The 21,997-nt window shown below is 51.5% G+C and overlaps 2 protein-coding genes across 3 annotated transcripts in view; one reads left to right on the top strand and one right to left on the bottom strand.

Annotated features, from left to right (window-relative positions):
• CDON (cell adhesion associated, oncogene regulated) overlaps nucleotides 1-15,194 on the top strand; it is a 53,447-nt gene extending 38,253 nt beyond the window's left edge. For both annotated transcript variants that reach the window (XM_042034041.1, XM_042034040.1), the window contains exons 14-20: nucleotides 698-803; nucleotides 4,049-4,171; nucleotides 5,602-5,829; nucleotides 6,849-7,123; nucleotides 9,432-9,511; nucleotides 13,944-14,200; nucleotides 14,742-15,194. In XM_042034041.1, coding sequence (XP_041889975.1) covers nucleotides 698-803; nucleotides 4,049-4,171; nucleotides 5,602-5,829; nucleotides 6,849-7,123; nucleotides 9,432-9,511; nucleotides 13,944-14,200; nucleotides 14,742-14,908 — 1,236 coding nt within the window. In that variant the 3' untranslated portion in view covers nucleotides 14,909-15,194. The remainder of the gene's footprint in view (nucleotides 1-697; nucleotides 804-4,048; nucleotides 4,172-5,601; nucleotides 5,830-6,848; nucleotides 7,124-9,431; nucleotides 9,512-13,943; nucleotides 14,201-14,741) is intronic.
• Nucleotides 15,042-21,997, bottom strand: part of VSIG10L2 (V-set and immunoglobulin domain containing 10 like 2) — a 7,542-nt gene continuing 586 nt past the window's right edge. Inside the window, exons 2-12 of the mRNA XM_042034042.1 lie at nucleotides 21,350-21,703; nucleotides 20,299-20,583; nucleotides 19,537-19,812; nucleotides 19,111-19,386; nucleotides 18,562-18,822; nucleotides 18,180-18,473; nucleotides 17,786-18,088; nucleotides 17,463-17,585; nucleotides 17,355-17,379; nucleotides 17,110-17,282; nucleotides 15,042-17,016 (exon numbers count right to left, since the gene is read on the bottom strand). Coding sequence (XP_041889976.1) covers nucleotides 16,940-17,016; nucleotides 17,110-17,282; nucleotides 17,355-17,379; nucleotides 17,463-17,585; nucleotides 17,786-18,088; nucleotides 18,180-18,473; nucleotides 18,562-18,822; nucleotides 19,111-19,386; nucleotides 19,537-19,812; nucleotides 20,299-20,583; nucleotides 21,350-21,703 — 2,447 coding nt within the window. The 3' untranslated portion in view covers nucleotides 15,042-16,939. The remainder of the gene's footprint in view (nucleotides 17,017-17,109; nucleotides 17,283-17,354; nucleotides 17,380-17,462; nucleotides 17,586-17,785; nucleotides 18,089-18,179; nucleotides 18,474-18,561; nucleotides 18,823-19,110; nucleotides 19,387-19,536; nucleotides 19,813-20,298; nucleotides 20,584-21,349; nucleotides 21,704-21,997) is intronic.

Here is a 21,997-nt window from a genome sequence, read left to right as displayed (position 1 = left end):
TTGTGAGTTGGCTCCGTTTCCTGCAATTCCTGCTGCTTTTGTCAATCCAGGCTGGGGTGGCTGGGAGTGTGTTTCAAACCCGCCGTCCTCCCTCACATCCAGTGGAGGTTTCATGTTAGAGAAACATTTTCCTTTCCCCTGTTACCTCGTCTATTGTAAACAAGTACTTTAAAGTCCTTATTGAAACCCACAGAAATTCTTTGCTCTTGTTTTGAAATCTAACCCCCTGGTATACTTTGGAGGATTTAATGTGTAGAGTTCCCAGTGTTAGTTTGCTCTGCTAGCTCAGCCTTAAGAGATGTTAAGGATAATAAACTTAAAATAACCTCTAGTTCCTCAGGAGGCTGCATAACTTAAAGATTCTGAGCTGATTTTTAGAGTGACCTTAACTCTTTCTGAAGAGTTTTATGGTTTTAACTTTTCCATTTCCATTAATCATGCAGATTTTCAGGCTGTGCATGGTCAAACCCTAACTGAGGGTTTGGGAAGTGATGTGGGAGGAAAGTGTCAGCCCAAGCTCAGTCTCTTGTCCCCATCCCACTCTCTGGCTACTCCAAGGAGTTCAGTTACCTTTGCTTGCACAGCCTTATTAAAAATATTCGTATTTCCAGAGCATGACATACTCGGTGATGACAACTCAGCAGGACTCAGTTAAATTTTTTCTCCTCTCATGCAGTCTTTTAAAATTCTTTTGCAGTACATCACATCAAGCAACAACAACACGCCCATCCAAGGATTTTACATCTACTACCGGCCTACGGACAGCGATAACGACAGCGACTACAAGCGGGATATTGTGGACGGTACGGTGCCGGGCACGCGTGCTTGGAGCGCTGCTCCATGGGGAAGGACACCCTGTAGCCATGTTGGCTGTGTTTATATGAAATCTAAACTGCTTTTCCTAAGCAAAGTCTTGACAATATATCTCACAGGAGGAGCTATCTCAACCACCTAACGTCGGGTTTTGCCCACACGTGAGCTGGTTTCTTCCTGCTGAAGCCTCTTTGACGTGGAAGCTTGAGAACTAAATGCTGGGCTTAGGTCTGGCTTGTTAGACAGCTGCAAATCCTTAATGAAGGTCTATTTAAACTGGTGTAGCTTCAAGTTGTATAAAGAGAAAGCAGTGTAAATGAGGTTTAACCCAGGATAAAAACATCTGGGTTACAGACTGTATTAACAACTAGCTGGCTTTTAAAATTATTTACCCCAGCATGGACTTTCTAAGCTGGTCGTACCTCGTGTGTAATTGCCCTTCTCTCCTCTTACTTTGCCTAATCACTTCTCCTGCTATAAGGAAGTTGCTTTTAGCCTCAAGTGCTGTAGCACTCTGCAAATGCAGGTATGTTTGTGCTTCATTCTACCTTTTAATCAAGTTATTTTTTTCCCCTGTGCACATTAGATCATCTTTTTCCTGGAAGAAGTTATTAGATAATGTCTATATTAGTCCAGAAGTGGAAAACCCTTTTAAAAATATATTATTTAATGTCCTTATTGCTCGGGCTGAGCAAATGCAGTGATCTCATTCTGGCTCGATGACGTTAATTATTTTTTTCCCCCTCATTTATTCAGTTACAAGAGGAATGGGCCTTTATTTTGAAAATTTTCCCCTGCCAGACAATACTGCACATAGTACTTTGATGCATGACATAAGCTTTTGCACACTATAAAGCTATTAAAGATCCAGAGTTTGAGCTCAGAGGCTTTAAAGAACCTTGTGCAGGCTGCGCCTTCATCTGCAAATGTATTTTAGCCTTTGCTAGACAGAACTTGTGTGTTTATAAATCTTATACACTGAGCAGTTAGTTGTTTAAGTGGGCTCCACTGTGCTGTGAAATTAGCTTGTTTCGGGTTTTTTTTCCAAGCGTGTGTGTATTGAACTCTTTGTGGCAGTCTGAAACCATTAGCAGCTGCTCCGCTCTGCCAGAGCCTGCAACAGAAATCACTTGGTGGAAAGATTTAAACTTCAACTTTTCTTTACTGTGCTCCCCTAAATTAGCTTTTCAGGAGGGGGAAAAAAAAGGAGAGAGAACTATTTTCAATTAAGTTGTGATTGGAAGCACTTGATGTGAAATATGTAGAGGAACATGTGACTTAAGGTATTTTTGCCATAAATCACTTGTTCTTCCCTTTTTCCCCCCTCTGTTACCTTTGAATTAATCTGGTTTTTGACAGGGAATTTTATCTTGAAATGACTGCATGAGTTGTGGAAAAAGTGTTGTGATGCCTGTGCTAGCTAAGTGCTTGCCGCAGGCTTTCCTCACCGCTTCCTGTTAAGTCTTGTCTTTCGAGACATTCAAAACTCTGCAGAAACCTTTTTTTTTCCCCTTATAAATGCCGCTACAGGCAAAATCAGATTTTATTTGAAGGAAAAAACAAGCAAAAAAGCTTGACTCTGATGGCTCCTCCGTATCTCTCAGCCGCTTTAAGCAAAAGCAAAAAAATCACCCCTGTCCTGCATTTGTCTTTTTCTGGTCTGAATTTCTCTGTTTCGAGGATCATGGAGATTGAATTTTAAATGTAAATGCAGTCTGATGTCAGTTGTTTAAATGTTTTCCCTTGCTAATGGTGCACGAAGAGGACAGTTAAAGTGCCTGTACTGATTCCAGTTCCACTAATGGTTTGAAGCGGAAACCTAAAACCTGGTGTAGTAATTACCGAAAGGAATGCTTGGGGGTGGGGGCGCCGGGAAAAGCGAGTCTGAATCTTGGGAAAACGTGCGATTTAGGGAAAGGCGGTTCCAGCTTCAGCCAGGGCTTGTCCACCCTCACTGGGACGTGCAGCAGGCCAGAGCTGGACACGAACTGTGCGGGGCAGCCCCTTGTCCGGAGGGGCCCTCCTGGGTATCCCCCACCCTACTGGGGCCGGGCAGAGGGTCTGGAGCTGGGCTGGGTCCCGGAGGAGTTTGAGCAGCGTCACGGTGACAGCCCCTGCCCGCCGAGCACGCCCGAGTCTTTTTATTAATGCTTAAATCAGTAGGTGGTAGACAGTTCCTTAGAAACAGTGGAAACAGTTCAAGGTGGTATTTTCCAAGAGGGATTAAGAGCACTCAAACAGTTAATTAAACTCCTTAAAAAAAAAAAAAAAAAAAAAAAAAAAAAGAGAAAAAAAAAAAGGTCGCTGTTTAGTAAAATTTGTCACAAGCCCGTGAAAGTAAAAACTGGGAATGATTTATCCTGAAGTGCTCAGTACTTCAGGAGGGTGTCTAAATGAAATGCTGGCCAGAGGCCAGAGATGACAAAACCGTCCTATTAGAGAAGATTGCTTGGCTGGGGCTCGAGCTCCACGGGGGCAGTGGCACCGGGACAGCCTTCGTTCCCAGGATGGTTCATAAAATGCACGTTCAATTATTTGCGGTTTCGGCCAAAGTGAGCAACCCAGACGTGTCCTTCCTGCGGGACACCGATGGCTGCAGTGGTACCTCGCACCTCGAGGGCAGCAGAGAAGGTCTGCTCACAGCCAAGTTCTTCCCTTGGCCCAAGCTTCCTGTGCCACTTTTCCTTGTTATTTGCCCAGTGTACTGTAAATAGTCAGCATAATCCACCCTAAACCCATCCCTTTGGCAGTTCCATGTTTAGGGTGCACAGAAAGCCCCCTAACCAACAGGGCTGCTGTTGAGTTTAAAGGCCCTTGTGTGGGCACTCAGATGTCTGGGTTTTGAGTTTAGTGAGTTCTGGCTTTTGTAGAGAAAGACTTCCTTAAAAAAATTAGTTGAAAGTACTGAAAAAAACCTCCCTTTAATTCATCAAAATGTCCTTCTAATAATCAATTTCACAAGATAACACAAGTCTTAGAGAGTCATGGAATAATCTGGGTTGGAAGGGACCTTAAAGATCATCTAGTTCCAACCCTCTGCCATGAGCAGGGGTGCCACTTGTAGACCATGGTTTCAGCTAAGTCCATAAACTGTTACTAAAGATTTTTGTGCTAGCAAGACAAGCTGCAGTGCCCCTGCATTTGGTAGGGAAGGACCCTGCGATGCACTCATCCATAATTCTGGCTCCTGTGAGTAACTGAACTGCAGTCGATTTACTTTTTCTCCCCACAACAGGTACAAAGCAGTGGCACCTGATAAATCACCTGCAGCCTGAAACTTCTTATGACATTAAGATGCAGTGCTATAACGAGGGGGGGGAGAGCGAGTACAGCAACGTGATGATCTGCGAGACCAAAGGTGAGGCTGCGGGGCCGAGCCGAGGTGGCGTTTGGGATGTGAAAGATCCACGGGGGGGGAACTTTTTGTGCAGCACAAAAGTCAGCTGCAAGGATGACCATAATTTTCTGGAATGTTTCGGAGGATTGTTTTGTCTTCCGAAGCTGGGATTGTTTTGAACATATGGAAGGTGATCCGTTGCACTCCCGAGGCTCTCAGCAGAGCTCTGCAGCTTTGCCTGCCCTCAGAGATAGTGCTGCTGCCTCTGCGGTGCTGATGGCCTGTGCTTGGGAGACAACCCTGTGCCTGAAGATGACAGAATTGATTTGTATGTCTGTTTTATGTCTTCAGGGCTCTGTGACACGTTGTATAAGTGCAGACCACAGCAATTGATGGCTGTGTTGGCTGCCTCCATCCCTAATCCTGCATGCCTCTGGCACAAAGTTTGTACTGTTCTCGGGAAGTGTCAGATATGGCAGTCACATTTATTTTGCGAAGAATTCCTGTCTCCTTTAATCTCTAAAACCAACTAAGGCTGTAAAGGGAAAATGCAGACAGTAAACTTCAAATGCAGTGCTATGAAAAAATGTTTGAAAAAAAAAAAGAAAAAAGCCCTCTGGGAACGGAAGCATCAAAATTCAGCGAAGTGAGTAGTGAAACCTTTGAAGGAAGGAGTAGGAGCTGCAGGGCTTCAAGGCTGCACACACAGTTGGTCTCCCTCCTGCAAGGAATATAACTTTCTTCTCTAATTTTAAAATGGGCGAGATGTAATCTGTCATTCACACTGCCTCTTCTGTAAAATTTATCTCCCCCAGGCTTATAAGGGTGATCCAGCTTATCCAACATACCTACATGGAGGTGTTTGTGTCTCTCTGATCAGCTTCACTCCTAAGCCAGGCACCTCTTTTAGGTCTTTAGTGTCAAATGGAATAAATCTGAACTGGGGTGTACTGGAAACTAACGTAAATGCAATTCCTGGGTTAAGCTAGCATCTCATTTTCAGTGATTTTCTGTTCATCTCTTGGTTGATCTTCAACTGTGTGGTTTGGAAAGGGGGTTAGCAGGGTTCACATCAGATAAGAGTAGGTCACCTGGCAGCGCCTGGGCAAGAGAAATGTGTGTTGTGGTTTTCCCTGACCTCAGAAGTGGAAAGATTTATGCTCTTTCAAGTTGAGAGTTCGAGCAGTTGCAGCCATGGGTACCTCGAGCGGCTCGTTAAAGTTCCAGTGACCTCAAAGAGCGGGTGAGGATAATCACCATTTTCCAAGGCAAATAGTTATTACCCAATAGGAGTTGGCATTCTCATTGTAGGCTTTAATATTGACTTGGAAGCTTTCTTTGTGAGGCATTGGGACTCAGACTCAGCAGTAATTATTTTCATTTCATAGTGAAAAAACACCTTTAGAAAATGCATTTAGAGGATGTACACGTACTTGTCTCTGCCCATCCAGTGAAACGCACGCCGGGAGCATCTGAATATCCAGTGAAGGACCTGAGCACGCCGCCGAACCCCTCCGAGCGGGCCGGGGGCAGCGGGGCCGTGCCCGCCAGCGGCCCCGTGCGCAGCAGCGACATGCTGTACCTGATCGTGGGCTGCGTCCTGGGGGTCATGGTCCTCATCCTCATCGTCTTCATTGCCATGTGCCTGTGGAAGAACCGCCAGCAGAACGCCCTGCAGAGTGAGTGGGGGCTGGTTCCCTTTCCAGAGTAAAACTAGGAACGTCTATGCTGCGTTTTATGGATGGGAAGCAGTTTCCTGTTAGGAGCCAGCTGGCGTTTCTGTAGGGACTTGTACTTCCAGGTGTGCCTTAGGTGCAAACTTAGGTTTTTAAGAGCAACAATGCCTCCATTTCTTCACACTGATGCTCCCTGTCCTGATGTGTCCCTGGAGGATTGTGCTGCAATTTCACCCAGGGGGTGGTGTGGGAAAGGCCTGGACAAAGTTTCTGCGGTTTGTGTCTAAGCCCCTGCATAGGTCTCTGATGATCGCAGAGGCAGAATAATCGTAAGCACTTGTTGAAATGTGGAGAGTTAAACCCTGGATCTCTCTCTTTCTTGAGTGCATCTGGAAAGAAAGAGAACTTGCAGCTCTGGGACAAGTCCCTTGTTACCTCTTAGTCCCTGCACAATGAGATGGCATTGAATGGCCAAGTCTTCCAGAGGTGTTGATAAGGAAAACCTCTTCATTAGAGAGCAGGAGCCTGGAGCAGGAGCTTTGCAAGGTGCTCGGTACCCTCCAGCAACCTGGAGCCAGCAGAATCTCTGCACTGGCCTTCTCTGCTCCTTGTACATAAATCAGCCTTGCTCTTGCCACAGACTGTGGTGATTTTTAAATGCCTTTAATCTACAGAGAGAAATGAAACAAGACTCCTTGCAAGATCAGATAGTGTCTTCAGCTGCAGCCCAGAGAGATCTTCTGGAAGCAGCTTATAGCAGATATAGCAGAGAAGCTGTTGGTTTTAGGACGCTCTTGTAGTGATTGACATCAGCCAAGCCCTTCCAGACCAACATTTCTGGTCTGCTCTCCAGGCTGTGGCTGTTTTCCATGTCTACATTTGTGTGCTAAGCACAATATCTGTGGATATCAGAGTTAGTTCACAAAAGCTGGAGAAAGAAAAAAGGAGTTTACTTTTTAGGGATGCTCGTTTAGCTTCTCATTTAGCAATAAAAGTGCTCTCAGCAGTAATGTCTTTTGCAGAATACGACCCTCCTGGCTATCTCTACCAAGGGGCAGATCTCAACGGGCAAATGATTGAGTACACGACCTTACCGGGGACGAGCCGGGTCAATGGCAGCATCCACGGAAACTTCCTCAGCAACGGCCTCAGCAACAGCTGTCCCCACGTCCATCATAAAGTCGCCAATGGTGTCAATGGGATCCTGAGCGGAGGAGGAGCAGGACGGTACCCAGGGCACACCAATTCCCTGTCCAGAACACACGTGGACTACGAACATCCCCATCACCTCGTGAATGTAAGGTCCTACACCGGGTGGGAGGCTCAGCCCAGACCCTGGGGTTTATTCAGGGGCTGTGGAAGCAGACTTAATTTGGGTGGGGGAATACTCATCCATTGATACCAGCCAGTTCCACTGAATTCCTTATCCCAGAGGAAGCAACTGGGCTGATATTTGTGATACAAACATCATGGTTTTCATTTGAGAATATCAGATGACGGCAAGAATTCCACTTACTCTGGGAAATCTGCCTCTACCCTCCTCCTAACAGCATGTAAGCTCTGAGAATGCCTCAGTGCTGGGCTGAGATACTTTACTTGTACATATGGTATTTCTCAATCTCCAAGTTAAATACATTTAATTATAGCTGCTTATTCTGCAGCTTTATGGATCACCCGTTTTTCCCCCACCTGTTTCAGATCTGTAACTCTGAGCAATGCTATTAATTATGGCAAAGCACGAATGGCGCAGGAGGTTCTGTGGAATGAAGTGCCCCATACATCTTGAGCTGCAGCAGTGCAATAACGCTGCTTTTTTTTTTCAGTCTCCTGTTTGTGACTGTTGAGACAGGCTCGGTTTTTGTTTTGAAATTGAAAATAAAATTAAAAACTAATTTCAGTCTGCGATCCAGCCTTTGTATGCTGTGGAAAAATACTTCATTTGCTGAAACGTGTCCTGTTTCCAAGAGAGAATAATGATTTCATTATTGTCTATGGAAACAGATGGCTTGCATTCAAACTTACTAAACTTACTCAAAACTGTGAACATTGCCCAGGAAAACTGAAAGAAAAAGTTCAAAAGTCTGAATAACCCATGCTGTTTCTGGAGAAAAAAAACGGGTCTATTGTTTGTGTTGGTAATTGAGCACAAGCACTTCATTTTATTGAACAACAAATTAGCACTTGCACAGTAGTTGCCACTTCAGTTCCCTCCAGTCTGAGCCCAGACCAGTCAGTTCTTCACCCCATTCTGTCCTTGGCCTACCCATGTAGCAAGAAGTGCCCACTTTTCCTTGTTTTCAAGAGCAACCAAGACCCAAACTGGAGTTTTTTGACCTGTCCAACCTCCCAACGGGTGAAACTCTCCAAAAGTCTCCAAGCCCTCAGGAAGGGAACATCTGCAGTGCTCAAAAGCTCGCCCGGGAGAAAGCCTGGGAGTTTGCATTGATGTTTTGTCCCTCCTATTTTTATTTTTTGTGGGGGAAAGAAGGAAATACATGTGTGATGACACAGGTCTTGGAGCTCCTCTGTGCCATGAGGTGTCCACCCAACGCCGCTGTCTTGCTGGGAACAGGTGACAGGGTTGAGTTTTTCTTTCCCCACTCCCTGTTGCAGAAAGTTTGAGTCACGCGATGTCACACAATCTCTGCCCGTGGAGCAGGGCTGGGACTGGCACGTGGGCGAGGCTACGCAGGGGAACAGGATGTTCTGATCCTCGTTAGGTCGCTCTTTATTGTTTCAATGATTGGGCTAAATGAGGAAGGCAGCAACTGGCCAGGATGGCAATCAAGACTAATCAGGCATTTCCTCAGTGCTCCCTATCCCTCAAAAACTTCAGGATAAGCTCCGTTTTTGCAAAAATAGGGATTGCTAGAAGTTCCCTACCACTTGAACTGCCAAAAGCCAGGTGAGCATTCCCAGCCTGGCTCCCTCCTGGAGGCCGGCGCGGAAGCCTGGCTCTGCAATTGGAGTGGCTCCCGCATCACTGTCTGCCTGGTCCCTAACAATGAGGTATGTGTTAATCTGGGCATTTCAACTGGCTTGTAATGGCCCCGTTAGCCAAAACCAACAACACAAAATCCCTCTCACCCGGAGTCATTGCTGGCTGAGGAATTACCCCATCTGTACAAATATGAAACGGTTCAAAAATCAGTGTAGTGAAGTAAACTGATCTAATCGGAGTAATTACAGGAAAGTGGGATGGGTTTGTGTGTGACATCAGCCCTCCAAATTTAATCTTCTGTCTCCCTAAACAAGCCTTGTGTGCTAATGAACAGCAATTCACTTTCGTGTCTGTCATCAGCGTTAAAAATAAATATATTTACAGTGTGTTTATTAAATTAAGCCTCAGCGTATTAAGCTGAAAACAGACCAGGGAAATGACCACATACTTGTCTAAGCTGCAGTTATTTACTTTTCCCTGACACACACACTGGCAAAGCCCTCCCCTGGCCTTTGGACAATCGCTCAGTGTTGCCATGCCACGTACAGCCCAGAGCAGGGCATCGATAACGTGATCGGAGTGGGGAAACTGAGTCAAAGAGCTCCTGGGTGTTCAAATAGTGATTTGATTTCTGATTGTTTGTTATTAATCCTTCCTGCTGCAGGGTGGTGGGATGTACACAACAGTGCCGCAGGCTGACCCCTCGGAGTGCATCAGCTGCCGGAATTGTCGGAACAATAACAGGTGAGGAATAACCTGCACGAAGGCAGAACCTGCCTGGAGAGCAGCCCTCACTCTCTGTGCTGGGGTGGAGCTGGGGCTGGCAAAAGCTGAGAGCTGGAGTCCTGGCTGACACGAGGAGCTCTGTGGATGACCTGGAGAGCAGTTGAGGATTGTTCGTCGAATAGAATAAAACAAGTTGTTAAACCCCCAGAGCTCACTGTGCTCCTCTGATGCTCTCTAGGCAGGTTGGGCACTGGATTTTAAAAGAGTCCTTATTTCCTGTGTTTTCTTTAGTTTTGAGATAACAGAATCATTCCATATGGAGCTTGTCAAATCGGATTTAATTGGTCGTCCATATTTTACACTTCCTGACATTCCCTTAAGAACACTGACCAACTCACCCCTTTGCCTTCACATTGCTGTCCTTTGTAAAACATGGGATTTGAAGTTCTTGAGGCCTTCAGGAGGAGTTTGACCAGCCATTGTCAGAGTGGGATACATTTTCTTCATGGGAAAAAGGATTCTTGTGTAGAATAAGGGAAAATCTGTCTTCTGCGTTGTAGCTGGGAGTCGGAAACCTAATAAAAATTATTACATTTTTCACTTTTGGAATTATTATTCTCCTAGGCTTCTGACTAAATCTCTGGTTATTTTAATGATTATAAATAGGACTGAAAGTCAGACAAGCTGGGCTGCTCAGACTGGTAGGTTGTGGGCTTTTTTTTCAATCATACTTTGATTTTTCTGTATTGTTAAAATCTTCAGCTGCTGCCTTTAGGCGTGCATCTGGGTAAGATGAGTTGAAATTAATCATTGAATCATTGAATATTCTGAGTTGGGCCCACAAGCATCATCGAGTCCAACCCCTGTTGAACAATAAAGCTGTTGTTGAAGGCAGAAAACACATTCACTTTATTTTCATGGGTTTACTTTTTAAAATACCATTTATAATAGGCTTTGAATCCATCTTCCTTCTGTAAATATGTGCATGACAGTGTAATGCTGACAAGCTGCTGCTTGCAGGTGGAGCTGGGCACGCCTTGCCTGGACCAGTGTCCCTGGCAGGTCTCAGGAAAGCCCAGTACGTTCCCTCACAGATCCATGCTGTGCTTTCGAGCAGGCTGTGCAGCAGCTCTCACCAGGATGTCTGAGACTGGTGGTAGTTTGGAGCCTGCCATATGTGTTACACTGTAATTAAGAGCTTGCTTCCAGTTTTAAACACATTTAAATTTTTATTTGCTCTTCTTTTTCCCCTAAGAAAGCAAGGGAAAGAGTTCCATCCTTTGCAACTGCACTGCTCCTCCCAGACGGGTCATCAGCAGGGCCTGAACTTTGAGTTTTCACAGCCCCATTCTATATTTGACTGCTTGATAGAGAAACAAGTTGTCCCTTACAGCTGCCTTACCCCGGAGGGGATCATTAACCTCGGTTTGGCAGGAGAGCTGCACAGCCGGGACCGCTCCGTTCCTGTCCTGGCGCTGGGGGAATGGAAAGAGGACATGGGAGAGGGGAGTGGAGAGGACCAGAACGTGCCTCAGCATTACACCAGGGAGCTGGGTGTATGGCCAGGGTGAGGAGGAAGGCCTAGTGGGTTAGTGCAGTCAGCTCAGTAGGTTTTGGCAAGTGGGAATTTGGGGCTGGAGTATTTTCTCTGTGTTGTTCAACCTCATTGCACAGGTGAGGGCTGTCCCCCCAACCCGGTCTCTGTTGGTGGAAAGAGAACCTGTTCCTTGTCCCAGGCTGGAATCATTGTGTGCTGAAACCAGGCAGTTCCCTCTGCACACCCCCTGTGGCAGCAGGGGAAGGGAGGTTCAGGTGGACAAACCTCTGGCAGGGTGAGGTCTCCAGATCAGGAGTGTGGCCTTGGTGCCACAAATTCCTCACTGACCCATTTCCACCAAATGCCTGGAGCTGTTGCTGATTTGGGGTGAATTTAGCAGTTACGTGAATTGTGACCACGTGCAAATGAATCCTAAAGGTTCAGCATTATTTCGTAGCTGTTTTCAGCAATAGCCATCTCAGAGCAGGTTTTATTATTCCAGTGCTGAAATCCCTGGGTCTTCTGTTTAAATTAGCACTTTATCCCTCATAACTGCTCGTGGAGCCTTGCCAGAGGGAGAAGCTGCTGAAAACTGGAGACCTGCTTTGCTATTGTGGACAAAGCCTGTGGTTGACAGGATTGAGAATTGATCTTTTTCCTTCTCTTGTGCCTTTGTGCTAAAGCTCTCAAGATACCTGATGTTTGCAGAGGAATTTACACTTTTGCAGGTCTCTCTCCTTTGCCAACTCACTGTATTTTGATCAGAAATCTGAAATGCACAATTCAAATGTAGGAGCATCAGTTTGTTTTTCCAGCTTTTTCATCTAAATTATTGGTTTTTTAGATTATAGTTTGGTAGGGTTTCAGTATTGAGAATTGGTAGAAAATGTGTTTTCTGCAGCAGGGATTTTACATCGCTCTTCCTGCACACTCTGCTCTGGATATCCCCATGGCTAGTTTCCATTAAAATGTGGTTATTGAAGCTTAAAAGGCTGAACTGCTGTGTTGAAACATCCTTCAAGCCCTTACAATAATACAGAGAACTCCACTGACCTGTGTATCTTTAAGAAGAAACCCCCAGAAACATGCAAACCCAAACATTTAGATGGGTTTCTCTGAGCCCTTTTTTTCTAAATAATAAGTGAGTGCAGTCAAAACCTCTGCGGAGAGAAAGGCAAACTAATAAATGGATTTGTTTGAGGACCAGATGTGTTTCATGTGGATTCTCCAGTGGCTTCAGTGGTATTTTGGTACTTGGAATAATGATTTTGGAGGCAGTTACAGCAGGAGAAGGACAAAATAGGAGAGTGAAGGTTGAAGCTTGGTGCTGCTCCATCCTCATAGCTTTTGTGGGGGGAGCAGGCTCCAGAGGGAACCCATTTGTCCTGTTCTGCCTTTGCAGGTGAAGCATCTGCCGGAGGGGAAACTCACTACAGCTCCTCCTCTGACAAGTTTATTTGTGTTGTTGTTGGACGTTTTGTTGCTCTTTCAGTTCTGACGATGCTGATCCCAGGTTTTGATCAGGTTTCAGGTATGAGGCTCTAGGCAGAGCTGTATGACAGGTCCCTCCAGTGTGATGGTTTCCATTATTGCCATAACTTTTTTAATGGCATAAAAGTGGTTTCTGGGACTTGGGCAGGACTTAACCGAGACTGCCAAGTTTAACATGTCCTGGTTTTAAATCCTTCTGAGCTCAGTGCTGGGCTGCTGTCGAGGTCAGCTCTGCTGGCTGCTGCCCTGGCACTGCTGGTGTCCCAGTCCATCTTTCCTCCATTTCCAGCAATTTTTCATCTGCTCTGCTCAGTTTTGGGCCAGAACCAGTCTGGAGCAGCACACAGCACTGCTTGCTGAGCCAGCAGCTGAGCAGGCAGGTCCCAGGGATCAATTTTTGTATTTCCAAATGCCAGCCTTAAGCAGTCCCAGGGATAATGTACAGCAAGTGCTCTGGGCTGATCCCTGTGAGCAAAGCAGGTGAGGGATGGATTTACATCTGGTAGGAAAAAAAGAGAAGGAGGATGCTCAGAGTTGTAGCTGCACCAGCACGTAAAGACCTGAAGCCTGGTTCAGCTTTCATGGGAACATTCTGGGGTGTCACTGGAGGGTGTGAACGCTGTCCATCCTTATTTCCGTGCGTTTATCTGCAGATCCATCTCTGTCCTGCTCCTCATAACAAGGAGCATTTTGGTGCGTAGTTTCTCAAAGTTTGTGCCAGCTGTACAAGTGAACTTTTTACTTTTGGGGTAGTTATGGCTTTCTTATGTAGGAATTGTTTATATAAATGTTCCCTGAGGCCACATTGTTCATGAGGCTGCAAACACTGAGGTGTTTTCCCTCATGCCACAATGTGTCAAAGTCCTGCTCCTTTTTTTTTAAAGCTTAAATACCTCAGCTGTAACAATTGCTTCAGCACTTTAGCTTCAATTCCACAGCTTTGCACAGATATTACAGGGCCACAGTCTGACTTACACAGCAGAAGGGGGGGGGGGGGGTTAAATTTGTTATATTGCATCTATTTTTCTAATTTGCATTCACTCCAATAACACATAGTATTTATTTTCCAACCTACTTAAGTTTGCTTCTTGGGTTTCAAATTTGAGCTCTTTATCTTGGCAGTGAAAACATGTTTTATGGAGTTGCTTTGATGGAGAAATGGACTCACAAGTCAGGTCACTGGGTCTCAATTGATGGGGGAAGGAGCTGCGCGTGTTTTGAATGTTTTCAGCTGTCTGCTGGGAGAAAAAAACCCACTCAGTCCTTTTCTTAACGTCAGAATCACTCCACAAATATATTTAAAACTGATTTGACAAATGCTCTGATTGTTGACGTGGTAAAGCACTTAAAAGTTGCATTTTCTCAAGAAAAAGAGAGCGAAGAAGTCTCTCTGAGTAACTTTGGCCTCTGTCCCTCCCGCAGGTGTTTCACCAAAACCAACGGCACTTTTGGCAGCAGTGCGCTCCCTGTGGTGCCCCTCAGAGCCCCTTTCCAGCAGGACGGTGTGGAGATGAAGCCCCTGAGCCCCCACGTCATGGTGGCCATGTGCCTGGCCTCGGCCACCCCCGAGTGCAGCGCCCGGCTGGAGGAGGACGGCGGGGAGAGCGCGGAGCAGCCCCCGGCCCAGCACCCCTGCTGTCGGGAAGGCATGAGCCAGCTCTCCGTGGATTGCATGGACGGTGAGGCATCCCTCACCTGGCTGGGAAGCTGGGAATATTCTGTAGGATGCCTGTAGGGAGCTTAATTAATTGTGGAGAAGGTAGTAATTAAACCCTTGTAAGAGCGGGCTTTGAGGAAGGTGAAGCGTCCCGCCTTTCCCATCGTGGAAGGCGGGAGCAGTGCTGCTCCAGTGCCTGGTCCTGTCATGCCCTTGTGATTGATGCCTCTAAAAAGGGCTCATGGAGCACATAAGGAGGCTGTGACTGATGGATGCTGCACTCAGGGCACGCCCATTGACACACAGGCATTCCAGAGCCATCCTGGAGGCAGGAACAGGCTCGGGGAGGGAGCTGGGCTGAGCTCCTCGGTGTGAGCTGTTCGATACGGGGGCTGTGCTGGGATAGAACCCTGTGCTTGTCCCTGGCATGGTGGGAATGAGCCTGAGCCCGAAGAGCATCACCCACTGGAATTAAGAGTTTTTGGGGTATGTGGGTCTGTTAAGCTGACAGAAAATCTCCTGAAAAACCCGACACAACCACCCGCCCTGCTCTTGCTTTGCAGGCGGCAGCTGCGTGCACTCAGAAACATCGAACCACATTTTGAGTTGGAGTCCCCTCATTCTTCAGCCTGTTTCCAAGGACTGTAAGGAAAAACCAGGATGGAGTTCATCCGGAGTCACCCTAAATGGTTCTGGGGACCTTTGTCAGCTCCAGCTGCGGGAAACCTGAGGAAGTGACCGTTGTCCCCACTTAACGCCAGGAACTGCACCGCAGCATCGCTGAAAGGGAGTCACGGGGGGATGTTAATTATAACAGAGAGAGTCACTATTTATTTTTTGTAGTAGTGTCATATGAATGTATCTTGGTTTCAAAATGGTTGCCTTTTTATATTATTTATGCCTTGAAATCCCTTTTTTGTTGGGTTTTTTTTTTTCTTCCCCCACACACCACAAAACTAGCCTGGTTATGTGTATAAAAAAAGAATTGTAATAATATAAAGAATGAGGATGGGAAATGTGGAGTGTGTTTCTGTGGCAATTTACCAGTGGGACAGGTGCTTCCAAGGAGCCCAAGAGAGGGATTTAAGCAGGTCTGAAATGACCAACAGCTGCCACCTCCCTGGCAGCTCAGTGACATGGTACTTCAACCCTCCTTTCCATGAACACCTCCTGGCCTCTTTTGGTTTCCCTGGGAAGATCCCAATGAGGAAATAAGAAGATCAATAAGAAAAATGAGCCTCGGTTGAGTCTCTCCTGTGCAGCTTGAAGCAGAACTTGAGTCAGTGACTGTGTCTTTAGGTGCTCAATAACCCTTAGATCTGCAGAAGTACAGGTGGAAATCCAGCCTGTCTCTCTTTCCCACTCACAGAAGACAAAATCCAGTTCACCTCTTGGTTTGAGGGATTACTAACAGCTTGGATAGCTCTGAAATGAAACCAGTCATGGTGAAGCAGCTCCCACCAGCCCTGGGCACAGCTGTCAGGAACCCGCCTGTCCCAGACACAGCATGATGGAGGTGCTGCAACCTTAACTGCAGGGCTTGGGTGGGTGTTTCAATTTTTCCTTTCCAAATTTAATCCCAGTAACTAAACCAAACCAGTGCTTACAATGAGCTCTCCCCAAAGCCTTCTCTTCTGTCGCATTATTTGTGGTTATATTTATTGTTTTGCCTTTTTTTTCTTTAGGGTTGTGCATCCTCCCAGCTAGAGCTGCCTTATTCCAAAGTTCTCTACACACCATGGACTTCACACCCGTGGGCTTTGGCTGCCATGTACCCTGGAACCACCACAGATCTCCCTCCTCCCTTTTTGCTTATCTCGTCCTCACAGCCTGGATTTTCCCTTCGCAGGACCTGCTGCAAGGCTTTCCCCTTTTCCAACAGAGATTGGCAGGCGAGTGGTTGCAATTTACCTCTGGCTGCTTCATTTTCCCCAAGCACTGAAATTTAACCGTGGTTTTAAACAACCTTGCTTAAATCTCCCCTGTACTGTGGGTGTGTCAGATAAAGATGCTCTGTTTTCCAGAGAAGCTGTAATATCCCTTTGGAATGTTATGTGTTTGGAAATGATGGTTTTGCAGGGGCTTTGGGTAGGGTTTGTATTTCTGGGGGTGGTTCGATAAAGGGATCGATGCTGCTTTGTGGCTGGTGTGGGGATTCATACTCCGGGCACTGATCAAGATTGGCTCATGTCACTTGATTCTTCCCAATGGGTTATTATTAACCAAATACAGGAGGAAATGGCTCAAGGTGCCCTTGTTTCCACACACACCAGAAGATGAGGACTCAGGAAAGCTGGGAGCTGCATGACACTTTCCTTGGACCCTGCTTCCCTTCGTGTTTGCACCAACACAGGGAAAAACCATCTCCAATCACTACTTGTAACCACCTGCGGTTTGGCCTGAAAGTGGGGAGTTTGGGGTGAAGATGAGGCCCCTTCCCACAAAAAGCTTTGTGGCTGTTTTTGCACCACAGAAAACACAGCACAGTCCCAAAGCAGTTGATGCCAGCCCTGGGGCTGAGAGCGGTGCTTTGGCCCTCGGGCTTTTTTTCTGCCATCGGTGAGAAACTATTTATTGTAGCCTAAATATTTATTTTAGCTCCAGCAGTAACTGCAGGCCTGAGGCTGAGCTGGAGGGGCTTTCTCCGGGTGCCACATTTGGAGCCAGCTGCCTCCCAGCCTGCCGTGGCACAGGTGGGTGCTGCCGTCCCGTGGTGTGGAGGAGAGGAGGAAAGGGAAATAAAGAGGAAAAGCCGGAGCGGTCACGGTGTCGCTGTCACGGTGATGGTGACATTAACTGGTGGGTCATCAGTGGTGCTCGGTGCTGCCGAGAGCGGCTCTGCAAGGGATGGGGGAGCCCAGGTGCCACCAGGTCGGTGTTGGCTCAGCAGGGCAGGTGGCTCAGCCCTCAGCTCGCCCCAGCGTGCGGTACCTGCTGCCGTGCTGCGGGCAGAGGGCTCTCCCTGTGCTGGTGCTGCTTCGGTCCCTGCTGCCGTGCTGGGGGCAGACGAGTCTCCCTGTGCTGGCACTGCTTCCTCCTCCCCGGCTGCGGCTGCTTCAGCATCCTCCGCCGTGCCCACAGGCTCCTGGGCGCCAGGACCAGCCCTGGGGACACGCGCGGGGTCTCGCTGGTGCCCGGGCACGGGAGCAGCGGGGCAGAGGGATTTGGGCACTCACGTGCGGAAGAGCAGGTCGTGAAGCCCTGGGGAGACAGATGGGTGTGAGGTGCGGGTGTCAGGGGACGAGCTGTGGCCCCCGATGAGCCCCCCCGGCCCCGGCACTCACGCGGGAGGGTCTCCCGGTGGCGGGCGATGCAGTGCACGGCCAGGAGTGATGCTGCGGTGGCCACCAGCATCCCTGCCACCGCCGCCCCCGTCACCGCCGGGTAGGCCTCGAAGGGAGGCTCGGCTGGAAGAGAGCAGAGGGAATATGGCAGGCAGCAGGGACGGGCAGAGCCCAGAAAGGCCAGGGAAGGTGCGAGCCTGTGCCTGAAACCTGCTGACGGCTGCTCACACTCGGCTCCTCAGCTCCACCAGGACGGAAACGCTGCCCTTCTCCACTCAACCCTTGCTCTGCCCCCACGGAGCAGCAGCCCCTGCCCACTTCACCTGGCGTCTGCACCTCGGAGGGGTGCCCGGCCGTGCGGTGGTTGACGGCCAGGACGCGGAAAGCATAGAGCACCGCGGGGTCCAGCCCCCCCAGGCGCCGGTCGCGGGAGTGCGGCTCGATGTCGCCGGCGGCTGTTTCCCAGGGGCTCGCTGTCTCCCGGAGGGGCTTCTTGGTCTGGCGCCGCTGCACCACGAAGCCGGTGAGGTTGCCGGCGCCCTGCGTCCGCCACTCCAGCCGCACCTCGGTGCGGGCCCGCGTGTAGCGCAGCTTACTGATGGTGACGTTGGGAGGGGCCGGGTACCCTGCGGCGGGATGGCACCCGGCAGGAGGGGCTTGATGCCCCCAGCCCACCCTTGATGTTCCCAGCCCAGCCTTGCCCCTCCCAGGACTCACGGTCCACGCGGAGGCGGACGGGGAGGCTGGCAGTGCCCACGGCATTGGTGGCGGTGCAGCGGTAGATCCCACTGTCCCCCGGCCACTCAGCATCCCGGACGGTGAGGTTGAGCCACGCTTCTCCCTGCTCCAGCCGGTACTTGGCCAGCCCCGGTGTCACCTCCCGCTCCTTGGGGTCGTACCAAGCCACGGTGGCACCGAGATCGGCATTGCTGCCACGCTGCCGGCACGAGAGCTGTGCCTCGCCGCCCTCCAGCACCGCCACCTCGCTCTCCGCCTCCAGCTCGGGGACCTCTACTCGGCGACAAGGGGGGACAGTACCTGTAGGGACGTGCCACCCCACTGCGGCACGGCGGGGGCTCTGGGGACGGGTCCAGCTTACCCAGCCGCAGGCGGCACTCGGCGGCAGCGGCCCGCAGCGGGTGGGCGGCCACGCAGACGAACTCCCGGCCCCCCAGGCTGCCGTCGGTGCTCAGCACCAGCACGGCGGTGGAGGGTGCGGGGTCGCCCAAGGCCCGGCCCGCAGTGTCCCGCCAGCGCAGGGTGACGAGCGGCGTGCCCCCCTCCCAGCAGCACCGCAGCATCACGTACTCGTCACCCTTGGTGGCCGCTGCCGCGCAGGTGGGGCTGCCAGACGGGACCCCTGCGGGATGGAGCGGCGTCAGGGTGGGGGACACTGCCACGCTGCGCCAAAGCACCCCCGGAAAGGAGACACCCCCCTCCCAGGGCGTGGAGGGTTTGGCAATCCTGGCTGTGCCACGGCGTCCCCCGTTTTAGAGCGAGCTGGAGATGCCGCAGGTCCCAGGAAAGGGAGCAGCACCCGGGAGTGCCCACCCCGTGGTGTGGCCATGGCACCGGGTCATTGCAGCTGTGCTGTGGCACCAGGGGGTCAGAAAGGGGTTGGGGGACAGATGGGCCCATTGTCACTCACACAGGGTGGTCCCACACGCAGCCCCCTGTGGCAGTGCGGGGTGGGAGGCCAGGCAGGAGAAGGAGCTGCCGTTCCTGGTAGCTGCCCCTGACTGGATCCTGGTGGCCATGGAAAAACTGGTCCCCATCAACCCCTCTTCCTCCTCCTCCTCCTCCTGAGGGCCCACCCAGCGCAGCCGGGCCAGGGGGAAGCCCCCCAGCCAGCGGCACCGCAGGGCCACGTCCTGCTGGTCACCGGAGGCCAGGGCAGAGCAGCTGGGGCTCCCGGCTGGTGGATCTGCAGGAGACCATCGGCACTGGGGGAGAGTGTGGGTTTCCTGCCAGCCCCACCTCAAACTGCCCCTCACACCCACATCCTCACCAGGGAGCTGCGCTGGTCCATCTCACCCCGTGGGGACCTACCGGCCCCGCCCAGGGGGTTACTTACAGTAGACAGTGAGGACGATGGTGGCCTGGGTGCGGGTCTGGAGGTGGCTGTTCTCGGCCAGGCAGGTGTACGTGCCCGCCTGGGCGCGGGCGATGGCAGTGATGACGTAGGTCTGGCCGATGTGCACCTGGGAACCGTTGTGCAGCCAGACGTAGCGGCTGGGGGGGTTGGAGGGGGCCAGGCAGCTCAGCACCACGTCCTCCCGCTCGCCCGCTGAGAAGCCCCCCTGTTCGGGGGAGAAGGGCTCCACACGGATGGCCGGCTCATCGGGGCCATCTGTGGGGACACGGGGCCCTTCAGACAGGGACATCCCCACAAAGGGGACACAGCCCTCCCTGGGGCTTCCTCCCACTGATGGGAAGCAGGGCAGCAAAGCCCCCTTAGAAAGGGTGCACCATGGGGGCTGCGAGCACACCATGATGCGCAGTGGCCACGGATGCATCGTGGTGACAGCACACACAGTGGCCACGGTGGCCAGAGAGGCATTATGCTGGTGGGGTGTATGATGGCCATGAACACATCAAAGCAACAACAAGCCATACCATGGTGGCCATAGAGACATAGTGGTGGCCATGGAGGCATCACGGTGGCAGGATACATGATGTCCATGGATGTTCCATGATAGCTATGGACATACCATGGTGGCAGGGTGCTTAGTGGCCATGGACAAACCATGGAGACATTGTGGTGGCCACAGACATGCCATGGATGTCACCAGCCCCGAAGATGCCCCACTAGCTGGGTGGCACCCTGGGCACTCACAGACGATGTCCAGGTAGACGGGGTCGCTGGTGTGGTTGTTGACCTCGTTGCTCACGGTGCAGACGTACCAGCCCGTGTGGCTGCGGTTGGCAGGTGTCAGCTGCAGTTCTGCCCTGGAGCCCCCCAGCCCCGCAGGGGTCACTGAGGGACCCCCCCGGGGCTCCTGGTGCTGCCAGGAGAAGCTCAGCGGCTCCGTCCCCTCCCGCACAGTGCACGTCAGGGCCACCGCTGCCCCCTCCGCTGCCGCCGCCGCCGTCGGCCGCACGAAGGGCTTGGAGACGGGCACTGGGGGCACCGAGTGTGAGCGGCCCCCACAGACATCAGAACGCCCCAGGGCCCGCCCATCTCCCACAGATGGATTGTTTGGCTAGTGAGATGCTATAGCAGCCGGTAGAATGGTTAGTGAGGACACCTACAGGCTGTGGGCATTACCCATGCTGGGGTAGCTACTGGGACCAGTTTGGGGTGGTGGGATGCTTGGGTGGCCAGGGCAAGGAAATGAGGGTGGCTGGTGGGTTGGTGGCTGGTGGGTTGCTATGTTGGCTAGTAAGGGGCTACACTAGTTGGAGGCAAGGGAGGTTTGCTGGCTAATGGCATGCTGTGCTGGCTAGTGGGGCTCTGGGTTGGCTGATGAGTGCTATGTTGGCTGGTATTGAGCTGTCTTGTCTGGTAGGATGCCATATTGGCTAGCAGTGTGCTATGCTGGCTAGTAGGATGCTTTCCTGGCTAGTGGCAGACTACATTGGCAAGTAGGGTACTCTGCTAACTAGTGGGGTGCTCTGCTGGTGAATGGGGTGCTGCAGTTGCTAGTGAATCACCATGTTGGCTAGTGGGACTCTGCATTGGCTAGTGGGCCACTACGCTGGCTCGTGCTACACTTTATTGACTTGTGGAGCCCTTTGTTGACTAGGGGGGTGTTTTGTTGGCCAGTGGACGACTCTGCTGGCTCCTGGGCAAGGGGCTGGGCCTGACCGCGATCTAGGGCAGTGTGATGCTGGCTGCGGCTGGCCAGCAGGGCCCTCCCTCAGGTTGGCCACAGCCAGGGACTTACCCAGGACCCGCAGGAGGACGGCGGCATAGCCCACACGGAGCCGGCCCCGCTCCGGGAAGAGCCCCTGGCAGAGGAAGCGGCCCTGGGCGGCCACGCGCAGCTCCCGCAGCTCCAGCGTCCCGTTGCGCAGCGTCACCCGGCCCAGCATCCCCGTGCCGGGGGCCACGGCCACCTCCCTGCCCGAGCCCACGGCCACAGCCCGTGGGAGCCCCTCTCCCCGCGGCGTGAAGCTCCAGAAGACCACGGCCGGCGGGGCTGCGGCCGCCGGCCCACAGCTCAGCTCCACCGCCCGGCCTCGCACGCCCGTCGCCCGCCACTCCTCGTAGGCCGCCTCGCCGGCCGCCAGCGGCTGCCCTGCCCCGGGCAGCGCGGGTCAGGCCTCGGCTCGGCCCCCGCCCGGGCAGCGCGGGGAAGGGTCGGTGCTCGCCCCGCACCCGGGCAGCGCGGGGAAGGGTCGGTGCTCACACCCCCCGCCCGCACCCGGGACACCCGGGGAAGGGTCGGTGCTCGGCCCCCGCCCGCACCCGGGACACGCGGGGAAGGGTCGGTGCTCACACCCCCCGCCCGGGACACGCGGGGAAGGGTCGGTGCTCACACCCCGCCCGGGACACGCGGGGAAGGGTCGGTGCTCACACCCCGCACCCGGGA

This window comes from Corvus kubaryi, unplaced genomic scaffold, assembly GCF_017639235.1.
Source record: "Corvus kubaryi isolate FWS band 111438036 unplaced genomic scaffold, C.kubaryi_AGA036_p1.0 37367, whole genome shotgun sequence".
Lineage (NCBI taxonomy): Eukaryota > Metazoa > Chordata > Aves > Passeriformes > Corvidae > Corvus > Corvus kubaryi.
The sequence above is the reverse complement of the archived record's forward strand: the minus strand, read 5'-3'. Positions and strand labels throughout refer to the sequence as shown.